At 46.6% G+C, this 16,391-nt stretch overlaps 1 protein-coding gene across 3 annotated transcripts in view; it reads right to left on the reverse strand.

Moving 5' to 3' along the window:
* KDM2A (lysine demethylase 2A) overlaps positions 1-16,391 on the reverse strand; it is a 939,997-nt gene that overhangs the window by 553,379 nt on the left and 370,227 nt on the right. For all 3 annotated transcript variants that reach the window (XM_086953271.1, XM_086953272.1, XM_086953273.1), the window contains one exon: positions 12,943-13,036. In XM_086953271.1, coding sequence (XP_086809397.1) covers positions 12,943-13,036 — 94 coding nt within the window. The remainder of the gene's footprint in view (positions 1-12,942; positions 13,037-16,391) is intronic.

Genomic DNA, 16,391 nt, shown 5'->3' on the forward strand with positions numbered 1-16,391 from the left:
ACCACTACCCCTGACGTTGCCTTCCTCACGGAGACCTGGATGAACGCCTCTTCAGCGCCCGACATCGCCATCGCCATCCCAGAGGGCTACAAGATCACCCGGAGGGACCGCACCGCAAGCTGGAACAAGATCACAGCCGACCAACTCGCCACCTCCTTGAGCCAGCACCCTCCTGCCAGCTCAGCGAACCCCAGCCAGGCCGCAGACAACCTCACGAAGTGGATCAGCAACTGCGCGGACGAGCTCGCCCCACTGAGGACCCCGCCCAGCAGACCCGGCAGCAAGAAAGCCCCATGGTTCTCCGACGAACTCAAGAGCTCCAAGAAGAACTGCCGAGCCCTCGAGAAAGTCTGGAGAAGGGAATCAACACCGGACAACAGGACCACCTTCAAGCTTGCCACCCGGAAGCACCACCATCTGATCCGCGCCGCCAAGAAAACCGCATTCAAGGACCGGCTGGACAACAACGCACACAACTGCAAGGAACTCTTCAACATCGTGAAAGAGCTCTCCAACCCTGGCGCAGGAAACAACGACATCACCCCATCGCAAGACCTCTGCAACTCCCTCGCCTCATACTTCCACAACAAGATCGCGGACATACACAACAGCTTCAGCACTCAACCAACGAACGCCAAGACCGAACCACCGCCCCCCACCACCACCCTCCGCGCCTGGACTCCGATCAGCACCGAAGACACCGTCCGCACAATGAACTCCATCCACTCAGGATCTCCGACCGACCCCTGCCCCCACCACGTCTTCAACAAGGCCGACGCTGTCATCGCACCCCACCTGCGAGACATCATCAACACATCCTTCGAAACCGCCATCTTCCCTGAGAGCTGGAAACACGCCGAACTCAGCGCTCTACTCAAGAAGCCCACAGCGGATCCCACCGAACTCAAGAATTACCGCCCCATCTCGCTCCTCCCGTTTCCAGCCAAAGTCATCGAGAAGACCGTCAACAAACAGCTGGCCGCCTTCCTTGAGACGAATGGATCCCTCGACCCCTCACAGTCTGGCTTCCGAGCCAACCACAGCACCGAGACCGCCCTCATCGCCGCCACCGATGACATCCGAGCCCTGATGGACAACGGAGAAACAGCGGCCCTCATCCTCCTAGACCTCTCCGCGGCATTCGACACTGTCTGCCACCGCACCCTAATACAGCGCCTCAGCAACGTCGGAATCCAGGAGAAGGCTCTGGAATGGATCATCTCCTTCCTCGACGGAAGAACACAGAGTCCGCCTACCACCGTACAAGTCAGAGGCCACCGAAGTCATCTGCGGCGTCCCTCAAGGATCCTCACTGAGCCCCACCCTCTTCAACGTCTACATGAGCCCCCTCGCGGCCATCGCACGCCAACACAACCTCAACATAATCTCCTACGCCGACGACACCCAGCTGATCCTCTCCCTGACCAACGACCCCGCCGCCGCCAGAGCCAACCTGCACGAAGGGATGAAAGAGGTAGCCGAGTGGATGACGACCAGCCGCCTGAAACTGAACTCAGACAAGACGGAGGTCCTCATCCTAGGCTCTTCGCCCTCCGCCTGGGACGACTCCTGGTGGCCTCCCGCCCTGGGCACCGCACCCAAACCAACAGACCACGCACGCAACCTGGGCTGCATCCTGGACTCCTCCCTCTCCATGACCAGGCAAGTCAACACCGTCTCCTCGGCGTGCTTCAACATCCCACCGAGACCAGGAAGACCGTCACCCAGGCCCTCGTCACCAGTCGACTGAACTACGGCAACGCCCTCTACGCCGGCACCACTGCCAAGCTCCAGAAAAGACTCCAGCGGATCCAGAACGCCTCAGCCAGACTCATCCTCGCCATCCCACGAACCAGCCACATCTCCGGACATCTCAGAGACCTGCATTGGCTCCCCGTCAACAAAAGAATCACCTTCCGCCTCCTCACCCACGCACACAAAGCCCTACACGACCAAGGCCCGAGCTACCTCAACAACCGAGTCAACTTCTACGCTCCCAAACGCCACCTCCGCTCAGCCAACCACGCCCTCGCCGCCGTCCCCCGCATCCGAAGAGCGACAACAGGAGGAAGGTCCTTCTCCTACCTGGCCGCCAAGACCTGGAACTCCCTCCCGACCGATCTGCGCCTGATCCAAGACCACCTCTCCTTCAGGAAGAAGCTGAAGACCTGGCTGTTCGAGCAGTAACGGCACCCCCCTCCCCCCAGCGCCTTGAGACCCTACGGGTAGGTAGTGCGCTCTATAAATGTCTTTGATTGATTGATTGATTGATTGATACTCAGCCATCCAGGAGCGGAGACCAAGTACATAGTCCACTATGTCTTGTTTAGGCTTTTTGAGAGGTAACTCCCATCCTTCCTTCACCAGACATAGGGGTCCCTTTACAGGATGCCCAAACAAAAGTTCAAAAGGGCTGTAGCCAACCCCCTTTTGTGGGACCTCTCTGTAAGCACACAGAAGGCAGGGTAGAAGGATGTCCCATCTTCGCCTAAGCTTTTCAGGTAAACCCTGCGCGGAACTCCGATGGACGGAGACCATCCTGCACTCCAGGCACTACCCTGATCAGCCAATCTTATCTGATGACGCGCTGCCCCCACATCACCAGGGCAGCATAGCGGGAGGATCTCTTTCAGGTGACGGTTGGTCGAAACCGGAGCAAAGTCTCCATCAGCTCCACTGTCTATAGTGGTCTATAGCCCCATCCCCTCTGTGACGTGTGCGTCGCAGGGCAACAGAGTGTCTCCCTGCCTGGATTCCTTACTGCTTGCTCCCCCTTGTGTGGCAGCCTGGGGCCACGTAGTAGACCCGGCTGCAGAAAGTCAGCGATGATGCAAGAACACGAGAGGGAGAGTACTTCGATCGCTCAGCTCTACCCTCCCGGTGCCTGGCCACAAATAAGTGTGTGGCACTGCCAACTCTGCAGGGCAATGGAAAGCGCTCCTCTCTGGCAGTGCAAAGTGACTCTTCCATGTGCAGCAGAATGTATAGCTCTCACCTAGCATGCTCTGAAAGCAATACAAAATAAAGGAGCTCAGCCTGTCCCCACCATGGAGATGAGTAAAAGGGCACAGGAGGCGCTCATCAGCGCTATGTTTCCTCTAGCATAGAGCAGCCTTCCTGGGAGATCACTGGGGTACACCAGCAAAGTGCGCACAGGCAGGCCGGGCCACAGGCAAAAGTCTAGAAGGTGGTTCCACCTGGCAGTCCTCTGGCCCAGTGCAGTCCATCCAGTTCCAAGTAAGCACACCCTTTCATGGGTCACAGCTTCCATAATTATGCAACAAATGTCTTTGTTCTCCCCCCTGGCCCAGAACTCAGGGCTCTGAGCCCTGTCCAAACTAGTTCTTGGGGCACTTACACCTTCCTCTAAAGGTAAACAACCACCTCCTTTGTCAATGTAGACTCAGGACCCTGACACACCACGGGGGGCGGAGCCAGCATTGTGGCAGGTAGGCACAGTCCCACGTGCTACTCCTGCCACCACTCCAAATGCAGATTGGCAAATTCGGCCTAGGGCTGACTCACCCAGTCGCTGCACCTCCCCAGCCACTGTCATCCAGAACCAGACATGCAATACACAACAGGCAGGCACAAAGACACATAGCAAACAGAAATGCCCAATTCTAAAAGTAACTAATAACACCACTGGGTTTGGGCTCCCAACAGTAAGGCCAAGCCACTGACCTATATCTAACAAAACAAATGCCAATACTGTTCCTTTCTTTATGCTCTCATTTGGGCGAACATATTGAAATTTAAACAACATGTGCCATGGACTTCCAGTTCTGTCTTGAATAAATCTTATCCTTTTTATTATTTTTCGTATCAAAATTTCAACATTTTCAGAACATTAAAATTTTTGACATCACAACTGAAAAGAATTACCACATACATTCACATTCCTGATTCTCCCATTCAATCAGTCACTCAACCTTTTCAGACGATCTAACATTCATTCATCACATACACCGACGTCACCTTTTTACAATTTTGTTTGATCTTTTTTGTCTGAATTCAGAAAAACGCCATGGTAAACGATTTAATCACATTGGATTTTTCTAAACACAATTCCCACTTTGTTGAGCATTCTTATGGCTGAAAAGTAACTGGTCAACTGAGAATCAGGAATGTGAATTTATGTTATAATTCTTTTCAGTTGTGATGTCAAATATGTAAATGTGCTGAAAATGTTGAAATTTTGATACAAAAATAATAAAAAGGATAAGATTTATTCAAGACAGAACTGGAAGTCCATGGCACATGTTTTAAATTTCAATACGTTTGCCCAAATGAGAGTATAAAGAAAGGAACAGTATTGGCATTTGTTTTGTTAGATACAATTCTAAAAGTGGCATTTCTAAAATAGTGAGCACCATTAAGTAGCATTTACTTCCACTATTCCAAACTTGATCACGCCAGCCCTCTCCCACTGAAGCACATATCAGGGAATACCCAATGCATTCCTAAGAGAGGGCAGCCTCACAGTAGTGAGAAACCAATATGGCTGTTTGTCACTACAGGACATGCCACACAGTTAAGGCACATGTACTACCTTTTACCTACATTGCACCTTGCCCATAGGGTTGGCTAGGGCCTACCTTATGTAGTACCTTATGTAGTAAAAGGGGAGTCACAGACGTGGCAACCACTTTCTGTGCCACGTAACAGTGGCAGTAAACTGCACACGCAGGCCCTGCAATGGCAGAGGCCCGAGTCAGGTTTGGTAGGCTACTTTAGTGGGTGGAGCAAACAGCGCTGCAAGACCACAAGTAGCATTTAATTTACTGGCCCTGGGTATCGGAGATACCACTTTACTGGGGACTGATGGGTAAATTAAATTAGCCAAACAGGAGTAGACCAATCTTACAATGTTTTACCATAAAGAGAACATGCACTTTACACTGGGCAGCAGGGTAAAGAGTCCTAAAACCACCAATACCATGTCAGAAAAAAGACTAGGAGGAAGGCAAAACGTTCAGGGATGATCCTGCAAAAAGGGCCAAGTCTAACACCATAAATACCTTTACAACAAAATTCGTTATAAAGGCATGCGTGGTAAAAGCCTTGTAAAAAAAATGAATAGTAAAGACTACGCGTTGTAAAGGCATGCAGGGTGACAGCCGCGATGTAATGGATGTCCCCATGTGTGTGTCACAAACACCGTGACCGTTATCTTTGAGTTAGGCTGTTTTCATTCCTTTCCTGTTGGCAGCTTCTCTCTATCTTCACTGTAAAGTGTGAGGTTCCCAGAAAACATACAAAAATGCAGATATAATCTTGGCCGATCACTCTGTAGGACATGTGTGTTTAGGTTAGTGGCGCAGGCATTACAATACGGCCTCATACAGTGCGGTGCAGTCATTACAATACAGCCTCTTACAAGTGTATGCTGTTTACAAAGATGGCACCATGTTAATTTAGTCTCTTTGAAGCTTTGGGGTCTCCAAACCCTATTTTGGTTTGTAAATACAAGCTTAAAATGACCGGTTAAATGCCATGTTAACACCAGAATTTTACTGTTGATTATGAGGAGGCTTCACACTAGATTTATTGCCAGAGGTCACGCAGGATTGCAGAGCCATTTCTCTTCAAGTGGAGAGTCGATTTCAGAAGCCGTGCAGAAATTGTCCTTCACTGAGAGCTCAGATTTTGCTTTCTCTCCATAAATTGTTGAAGCCAGCTATTCCAAGGTATGATGTGGGATATGAGAGAGACTCTTTAGGCAGGTATGATATTTAATGCTTTAGCTAAGGTTTAGCAAAGCACTTCAAAATAGTTTTAGGGTGTTAGAATGTTAGAAACTCGCTAAAATGTCAGAAACGTTTAGCTAGTTTTGTTATGTTAAATATTTTTCTAAAGCGCACAGCTGCCCCAACCAAGGGGCGTCCCGGCCCTGCCAAATCTGAATAATACAGTATCCATTGAAGTCTACACAGCTAAAGTCAATCCCAACTATGTTAAAGGGAAGAGAAAGGTTTTGATGGCTTTTCGGAAAGCAAGCAAGCAAGCAAAGTTTGATCCGCGGGACATCCACCAAGTGTTGTCCATGCGAACACAATTGTCGATGGGACACATACGGGGTCGGAAGATTGCTCAATTGCTCCGGACTCCCGTATTTAAGGATCTTAAACAATAAGCAGAGAGCTTTAAACTGTATCCGGGTGTCGATTGGAAGCCAGTTCAGCTTCCTGATAGTAGCCCTGACCGGACACAGACGGGGAAGTCCCACCAGCATTCTCGCTGCTGAGTTTTGAACTCGTTGTAGTCGTTGTATTTCAGCTTTATTAGCCCCTAAGAGCAACGAACTGGCATAGTCTCATCGTGAAAGTATGGTAGATTGTACAATGAGCTGTCGAACTGCTGGGTCAAAAAACTTCAGGAGAGGGTGGAGACCCCTTAGCAAGCCAACACAAGTGGCTGCGACTCTCTTTGTGTGGGTCTGAAAACGAAGTGAGGAGCCCATCCAAACGCCTAGATTCTTCACTAAAGTCTTATGCGTTGGCATAGTCCCCAGGGACGCCGGCCACCAATGTTCATTCCAAAGGGCGGTGTTCTTTCCTACCAATTAAACTTCAGTTTTATTCGCATTCAGCTGTAGGCAGTCGTTTGCCATCCATTGAGCCACTGCTACAATCCCATCTCTAAATCTAGTAGCTGATACTGATGGCCTTCAGCTAAGGTGATAACAAGCTGGGTGTCATCAGCATAGGACAACATTGTTGGGTCACATTCTTTTGCCACCGTCACCAATGACCATGACACATTTAAGCACTTTTATTTTCTCTTTCGTGTGTTTACTATTCCTATTTTATGCACAAGAATGAGGCTGTTAAAATAACCACACTATATTAAATGTCCCTATTTCCTAGTACCATTTGTGAGCCTGCTATTCATAAATAAAAGATTGTCTGGCTTGCCACTGTGTCCTTGAACTCAACTAGAAGAGGTGATAGTATCCTGATAGTACAGCTGATGAAAGATTGCACAGTGCACTTGAAGTAAAAGTTACTTACCTTCAATGATGCTATATCTTGTAGAGATACATTTTAGCCGCAGATTCTTACCTTTGAATTTCCCCCAGGCGCCAGTCTAAATCATGAGATTCGTCAGCAGTACCTCTGTGCGCCTGGGGGCGTCACTTTAAGACTCTGGAGTGACGTCAACTTTGCATCCGACGTCACTAGAGCCATAAAAGTCCCCTCGAGAAACTTTTCCTCAACAGAACGCAGAGCTACTACAAGAACTGGTTGTGGAAACAGTGTGCCAAAAAGATCAATACATGTTTGAAACCACAATAAAAATACACAAGAAATGGGATGAAAATACCAGACATGGATGTAAGGGGAAATAGAAATACATTTTAACACAGGGCCACAAGGAACTGTGTGACCTAGAGAATAGACAAAAGCGGGGGGGGAACGACAGAGCGCATGGTGACGCCGGGAGGCGTCACCATGCGCTCTACAAACCCCTTTATTATTTATTATTTAGCCATAGATCTACCAACGGAATACTTTGTGTCCATCGCCGGCCTGATGGTGAATTTAGCCATTTCACAACCATCCTGTATCAGCTGAAAAAGCTCAGTTCTAACTCCCTCAGTCAACAGAAACCCATAGAGCAAAATAAGCCCTTACAACCACACAGGAATTGTTTAAAGATCTAAGGGCCACACTAATGGACGCAAACATATTTCGGCCACACGTCTCCAACCACTGAGACTCCCTGCTCGGTGGTAGCAATGGAGGAGCTTCCAAATTCAGCAAAGCTGATGCTGCCTGCACAACAAGCCCTCTAGCCAAAGGATGTTGAGAAGGAAAAACAGGGTATTCCAGAGCAGGTCGATGACCGTGTACCCTCAACAGAGACTCCTCACGGTGGTCTTGCCCAAGTTCCCTGAAGGATGTCCTAAAGCGAATCTCCAAAAGGAAGTAAAGGCTCAACCCCAGTGTCTTCTTGATGGCGCACACCCAATAAAGGATCAGAGAACAGAGTCACCACAGGAAGCTTCAACTTTTAAATAATCAGCAGCCTTCTTAATGACCCCAGCAATAGCTGCACTGGCCTCAGTCGCTATACTAGGTGGTGAAAGTAAACCATAGGTAGGGTACGGTTGTAGACTAACGTTCCCACAAAAAGCCAAAGAACCTCCTGCATGAGGCTGGCCAAGAGCTCCCAAACGCTCAACTCCACCAGTATCTGCAGACTCTTGTTGGGGAAGGATTTTGAATTGCTCTGGAGACCCACTACAAACTTATGTTGTCAGTAAACTACGTCTAATCCTCTCCACGGTTCACTCTGGAAGAATTCAATTTCTGGGGGAATTTTGGCTCCAGCCTGGTGAGGGTTTTACCTCCTGCTAAAAAGTTCACAGCTGACAGCCATGAAGTATAACACTTCTTAACCAATGAATGTCATCAAGGTGGTTCTAGAGTCTTCAGGGGCTGAAAGTGCACTGCGTCAGGATAGTGCTTCCTGCAGAACCCCACACATGCATCCTCCCAGTGCACTTGGAGGAAAAGTGTAATAAGCCATCTAAAGTTGCCCTGGTTCACACACTGTTCTTTTCAACCATTGAAATGCTCACAAACTCTTGCCGAGATCTTTATCAACTTCCCATCTCAGTGTAATAAGCCATCTAAAGTTGCCCTGGTTCACACACTGTTCTTTTCAACCATTGAAATGCTCACAAACTCTTGCCGATATCTTTATCAACCTCCCATCTCAGGGTTTACGGTCAAATACATCAAGAGTATGGCTGGGGGATATTGCTGGAAACTTTCCATCAGGGCTTTGTGGGATAAGTGAAGCCTGTTCCTCTACATATACCTGCTGAAGTTCATCTTCTCAGTAATGACGGTCTTTCGTCGGGATCTGGTGAGTGTTATTGTGAGAATGTTACTCTTTTTGCATGGTTAGCCCCCACTTTTTAGCGGGTTTAAATGTGGTTTCAATTGTAGTGCACAGGTTCCCTGCCAACCAGGTCTCCTGTGCAAGTGCTTCTTCCCCAAAAACATATCCCCAATTGGAACTTCTGCCCTCAATAAGTCCCTAGTAAATGGTACCCTGGGTACCTAGGGCCTGGGTGCTAAAGATGGTCACCTGGGACCTCCCTCACTGGGACTATGCCACTGCCCTTGCAGCTTGCATGGCATATGAGGTAGACAAAGTCGACACAGCACCCTGCCTGGGTGCAATGGTTGACATGGCACCCTGCCTGGGTGCCATGCCAGTCAGCACTGCCTCAAGGTATCAGAAAGTCACCGCTCTAGCAGGCCTCACAGCCTTAAGGCAGGGTGCACTATACCGCAGGTGAAGCCTACCATATTAGGGTCCATTTCTCAATATTGTGAGTGCCAGTGAAAACAAAGAATGCATATTGGCAGGAAACTGGACAACTCTAGTTCCAGAGCACCACAGTGGCTTCACTGAACAGAGGAGTGGTTGGTACCAAACTACTCCTCTCACTAAATCCACACTGCCAGTGTGAGATTCATTGTACCGTGTACTCAGAAGGCACCTCATGGGTGCCCCCTGAAAACCTATCACCCGTGGTGTGGTCTCTGACTTGCTGTGCGTGCCAGCCACCATCAGACATGTTTCTGGACCCCTGGATTGAGAGCTTCTGCTTTCTGGGACCAGAAACACAGTCACACCTCCTCCCTCAGTCAAGGCCAGTGCTTGAAGGGGAAAGCTTTAAACACCTTCCGCCTTTGTAATGCAACCCGCCAGCCTCTGCTGTAAGCCGCAGAGGGCAGCCCCTGGTTTATACCCCCACTTTGGGCAGGATAAACTTAGAAGTATAGGAGATGTGCCCACCTTTGCCAACTCCAACCCTAATGTGGGGGAGGAGAGGTGAAGCACATCTTTCAGTCCCAGCCATCTTGAAGATGGGGGAACCCTCCAATCGTGGCTAGGCCTATGCCCCCTCCCACAGGAAGGAGACATAATAGAGGGTGTAGTCAAAGATACTGTGCCAATTGGCTTTACCTGCTACTCCCCTAAAACGTCCCAAAATCTAGTATTTAGGTGGCTTTCCCATACCTAGAGACCAGATCTGCGACGACCTAAGAAGAAAGAAGACATCCCTGCAGAGAAGGCTAAAGACTGCAACTGCCTTGACCCCAGTCCTACCGGCCTGTCTCCAACTTCTGCGAACCTGCGACCGGTCTTGCAGCCAGTGACCTCTGAAAACCCTGGGAGGACTGCTGCATTTGAAAAAGACTCAAATCTGCCGTGGACAGCGGACCGGTCTAGAAGAAATCGACTCCTAGAGCTCCGGATTCAGCTGGAACCTCAATCCCTACCCACGCTACACCAGATGCCTACGGCATGAGTCCTAGAGGCCCACCTGCCCAGTAAGGTCTACCCCCAGCGATCTTTACCTTGAGTCCAGCGATGGCGGACTGCTCCAGACCTCCACAATGACGCCTGCATCCTATTATCCACAGCTCGACCGAAGGGCTTTAGCTCTGTGGCAGTGCACTTTGCAAGAGGGAACAAAGAATGGCAGCTAGGCACACATTTCTGCACCACCCAGTACAGGCACATACAAGTCTCAAGAATTTGTATTGCCCACCTGAAATGACCAGCTGCCACCTGGTCATAAATCAAATACAATTACAACAACAGAATGCACTTCCCTAGTGCATAATGTCTTAGAAAGTTTGAAGAATTTGTCTAAAGAAGCTTGTTAATGAACACCTGAATTATGTCTGCTCCCTAACCTGCGTCGTTTGGTGACTCCTGAACACTTCATAATACCAAATGGAAAAAGGACTTGATTACTTTGTGAACACATTTACAGTCTTTGAAGTATGTTCTATTATGAACAACTCTTGTTGAATACTACTTAGAGCACCCCAAAGAAGCCCTATTTTTCGGGTAGAACTAGTTGGCTGCGCCTATAGGCCTAATTAGGAAGAATTTGAATAAAGAATTTTCCTGCTTACACTGGAAACTGTGGAATGAAATTGTTGGAACTCAAACTCTTTATTTTTTGTGATTATTGCTTCAATCTTTTGTTGTAATTACTTAGCAAGAGTGCCATGTTTCTGCTCACAGATTGTGAGAACAAGAACAGCAGAGCAGACAGCCAGAGAAATATGTAATCAACACATGAGGAGGATATCATCGAAGAAGTGACCATCTTCAAACACTTGGGTTGCCCTTTTTAAGATGCCTTCATGAATCACTAAAACACCTGATGCGAGAGGTTCTCCTCCCGGAAAGGCAAGGGAGCCAGTTGTCTGGAGATGGCCTGATGATGGACGGGACAGAGGCATTTTTATATACCTTACTGTGACTACCGTGATTACGAGAATAGAATGAGATACATGATGCACTGTCATCCTCCTGGCCTTGCAGGACTGGTATTTGGGTTTTTTCAACCTCCTTCAGAGGAAGAGACTGCTACCTTTCATTGCTCAGCTGATCTTTCTTCACCTAGGTCTCGCTTTAGAGGCCAGTAAACATGGCAATAGTTCAGATTCTACTACAGAGCATGGCAAGGAACAGAAAGCCTCTAACTGTTCACTGTCTGTGGTCCTTTTTTCGTCACCTGCCTGAAACTGAAATGGAAGTGGGAACATGAAAGACCTTCCTTGCAACCACTTAGGCACAGGCCTTTGTGTACTTTTTCCGCAGCCAACAGGACTGTCAAAAGACATCTGGTGAGTCCGATACATTCATTTAATGACATTCTGCAAATAAAAGCTCCTGCCGTGAAAAACAAATCTTCTATTAGCTGTAATGATGATCAAGTGGCTCAGAACTATTAACATTATTTCACAAAACACAGGGTGGGTACCGGGACTTACACTTTATTCAGAAAGTACTGTTACAAGTTTCACCTGAATTAGGTAAATGTGCCATTAAAAAAACTTTCTTTCTCCTTCCGCATACTTTTTCGGTTTAAGATTCTCTCCATAATTTGAGGGTAAGTTGTTCAATTAGGTTTTCTCTTTTACTGAATGAAGACATCTTGCTGCCTCAAAAAGTATTTTGTGTCCTTTGGGGGGGTAATGATTGACTGAGCAGTTACTAAAGCCAAACGGCAGAAAGTACCCTCTGCACATAGTCCAACCTCTATCTGCAGTATGGACAGATACGAACAGTATGGCAACGGTTAACACGTATACTAGGAGACTGTGAACTAACATACACAAAATCAGCTGTCGCAGGGCTCAATTGTCCTGGATCGTCATGGTTTGGCCAGGAAATACTCAACAAAATGTCTGCCTAATCCTAATCCTTTCTCAACTGCAAAGAATCAGCTCACATTGAGAACAGGAAAGAGTTAGAAAGTAAAAGTTGAATAAAGTTACGTTTATGGTGACTTTGTTAATCTAACCCCATAGGTTCTTCCTTATCATCAGAGTCCTCCCTCTGACCCCACTGACATCAATCGGAAAACACATACAATTATTATTTTAAAAAAATAAAAAGTTACAGGGGATTGGCGAGGCTGGCAATACACAGGAATGGGGATGTGGTGTCAGATTAAACGGTTAGAGATGCAGTTTCAGGTTCCAACACGAGGCGACAGGTACAACCACAAGCTGATAAAATGAGAAATCGTAACACAGAGACCATAAATATAATTTCAGCATGTAATGAACAGACACATAGCAACTAATGCCCAAGAATTGTGCCTTTTGTATCACAGTTAGCAATGTTACTATTAACCTAAGCAAACAGACTTCAGAAGGTTGAGAGGCTGAGTTTGCCAAGTATGTACTCAGAAATGTAAAAGTGCAAAATTCTGCGTCATTTTCTCAACACTGTAAAGAATTTTACAGTGACATACCTTTCTGAATGAGAGGACATTCATTGCCTTGAAGGTGACATTTCATGGTAGAACGCAACCATAAAATGAAAGTTATGTAGGTGAGTGGTCCAAGACATTGAAAACAAGGAAATAAAAACAAGAAAAAAACTCACCTTTCCACCCCGAAGAATGTGGTACCAGACTGATGTGCCACCAAAGTCTACGTGGAAATCAGTGTAACACCCACGCACACTCATCAGGCAGTACCTGTGAGGACAGGACAATGGAGAAGAGAAGGAGAGAGAAAGTGACAAAATTCCTGTTATTCCTTTGACAATGATCACTGTGTTGGATAATGTTGCTCTATCACCCCCACCCGTACATCCACAAAGTAAACATATCTAAAAAACAAAAATTGACAAATCGGATTTAAAACGTAAAAAAAAAAAGCCATGTAAACTGTGAGGCGTTAAGGAGAAGAAAGCCTGACTCCAAGTAGAACACACAAAGAAAATGTTAAAACAGTTGGTTACCTACCTGCAACTATGCTACTACTGTACAGGTTGTCGAAAACAATGCAAATGACAGCTGTTCTAGTTTATACAATGCATATGGAACATAACCAGCTTGCTTGAATTTCAGTGAGTGCACGGTTAAATCAGAATCGCAGATTATTACTTTGCATGAAAATGCTTTATAATCAATCACTTCTAAACTAAAAAATCTGGTAACACTTTAGTGTTTTAGCCCAGGCTGTCTATGGTATTGATTATAAGAAGAGTATGAAACCGTTGGTTGAGCTTATCTAGCATCGAACCTGCTTATTCCACATACTTGCACTATTACCATACAGGTCGGTGACCATTACAGCCTTTTATTTAGTTGAACAACAAAATGCACACCATGACAGCAATCTTGGGTCTAGAGGGTCATACTTTAATAAAGATCTCCGGGACTCACAGTGGCTGACTTCTTCCTTCTCTAACGACTTCCAACAGATTATTCTTTCACATCTATGTAACAGTCTGTGCAACTAACCCAATATATAAAGTCACCCTTCCACTACTACTGAGACTTCTACACTATGCAGGAGATGGAACCGGAAAACGACACAGCTTACAGAATAAAAAGCATAACAGTACATATAATGTGTCTGGCCTCCTCAAACTCATCCTCAAGCCCCTACCACACTCATGCAGTTTCTCCTTATTTCCTTATTTTTTTTCCAGACAATCCCTATTTGCTCTATGAAAATGTAGAGTCTGGGACAGTTTCCGCACCCAACCACTCAACGCACCCAACCACTCAACGCACCGCATGTGAGCTAGATGAGATTCATGCTCCAAAACCTGCTCTACCACATTAAAACAGATACCTACAGGCACATAAACTACCAGAAGACTTTGCGATCAATAAAAACCTACCTTTTAGAAAGGCAATGATGGCCTGGCTGTGTACTATGTAACGTTGCCAATCTACCACAAACTGACGTATTTGAGGTGAGCGGGGTGTATCTGGATGTGGAAGTAGGCGTCCTTTAATTTCAAAGTGGACATAAAGTCGCCTTACTGAAGGAGCAGGAGTACTTGTTGGAGTGTCACCATATGAAAGGGATCCGATTGGATGTATAGATTGAGGTCTTGGAGATCTAGTATAGGTCTGAGAGAGCAGTCTTTTTTGGGAATTAAGAATTACAGAGAGTATACACCGGACCCTTCATATTGTAATGGGACTGGTTCAATAGCTCCTTTTTGTAACAAAGAGAGAACTTCTTGTTTGGGAAGGTCGAGAAGTTTTTGTGACATTGTGTGTGATCTTGGAAAAATGTTTGGGGGGTGTCTGTACGTTCCAGGCATGAACCATATTGAATAATTTGTAGAACCAATTTGTCTGAGGTGATTGTATTCCAGACAGGTAGAAATTGGGGGAGACGTCCCCCGACATGAGTGGAAGGATCGGGGGTAGAGGAGGGAAGTCACTGTTTGGTCTTTGCAGTTGCCTCTTCCCTTGCTGCTGTTCCCTCTAAATCCTCCCCTAAAGTAACCTCTTGAGGAGGGCAATTGTTTATTGCCCTTGTAAGAGGAGGAGGGGTTCTCTGATGAAGTGGTTCTGGATCCACCCCTGTAAAAGGAGTGGCGAAAGGAACCCCGATTGGAAGGGAGTTGTAAAGCCCCCATGGATTTTGCGAAATCTGTATCTTTTTTCATCTTCTCTAGAGACCGAAGGACCGTAGGACCGAAGAGGTGCTCTTTATCAAAGGGTTGGTTCAAAATAGAGGATTGGACCTTGGGTTTGGACCCTGGAATTCTGAGCCAAGCATGTCTGTGTAGCAATAGACTGGTGTTGACTCCGCGGGCTGCTGTGTCTGCTGAGTCTAAGACGCACCTAATAGAAGTATTGGTAATTAAGTTACCGACCCGAATTAGGGCTTTGGATTTTTGCTCTTAGGGTATAAAGTGCATTAACTTTTCTAGCTCATCATAATGAGCTCTGTCGAGTGAGCTAACAGTGCTTGCACATTTGCAATTTGCCAGTGATTGGCGGCTTGCGATGCTATTCTTTTCCCCAAGGTATCAATTAATTTCGACTCGTTATCAGGAGGAAGGGCATCTCCTGTAGTTTGTGAGTTTGCTTGTTTGCAAGCATTGGAGAAAACAAGGGAGTCTAATGGAAGTTGACCTTTGATGTAAGTGGGGTTAGTATTGCTGGCTTATACTTTCTCAATTCTGAGCGTGATAATTCTTTAACAAAAGAAGAGTTAGAAAAGAGGGTCCAAGAGAAAGTTTTAAGACCTAAAGCACAGTCATAATCTCCTAATGAAGACACTATACTACCAAAATTCTTGCCCGCACAGTGTCTTTAAAAATTTTGTCAGTATGTTTAAGCATTCCCTTAAGCATAGGTAGTGTATGTGTTGATCTCCGGGAGGAACTAAAAGTCTCAAATTGAAAATCCTCTTTATGAGCACATTTGTGTAATTCCACCCCATGGTATTGACCAGCTCTATTAAGTACCCTATGTTCTCATCAGGTGGTGAAGGTTTGGAAGGATATCGATAGGGATCATTGTCCGTGATCTGATTTGTATTATAGTACTCCCAGGGGTCATTAATGTCCTGTGGCAAATCTTCATCCCCATCTGCTTCATCTTGTGGATTAGGTGATTGAGGTTGTGGGGATTTTGTTGGTGTGATGTGCAAATTTGGGTCAATGGGTGAGGAAGAGAAGGGTTAGTACACACATTCTTGCGTTTCAAAGGAATGTGGTAGGCCTCTTGTAATCCCATTTTCCTTTTCTTTGGCATTTTCACATGAATATGTTCTGTATCTGGATGGATAACCAGTTCGTTTTGTTTGGGACTTGTGTTTGCAGGTGGAACGTCGACAAAAGGCTCTTTGGATCGAACAGTCGTTTTCCCTTTGGACACTGTACGTTTCGGCGTCAACAGTTTCAGCTACGAAGCTTTCGGCTCCGAAGATTTACTTTTCGGTAGCATGGGAATGGCCACAATGACGTGCTTAGATTTTGATGCTGAACGTTTTGGTACGGCATCGGCATGGGGCCGACTCCATCCGAAGCCAGATGGCTTTTAATTCTGTTTCGGTGCAGAGCCGGAGGTCGAG

This window comes from Lissotriton vulgaris, chromosome 1_2 (assembly GCF_964263255.1).
Source record: "Lissotriton vulgaris chromosome 1_2, aLisVul1.2, whole genome shotgun sequence".
Classification (NCBI taxonomy): Eukaryota; Metazoa; Chordata; class Amphibia; order Caudata; family Salamandridae; genus Lissotriton; species Lissotriton vulgaris.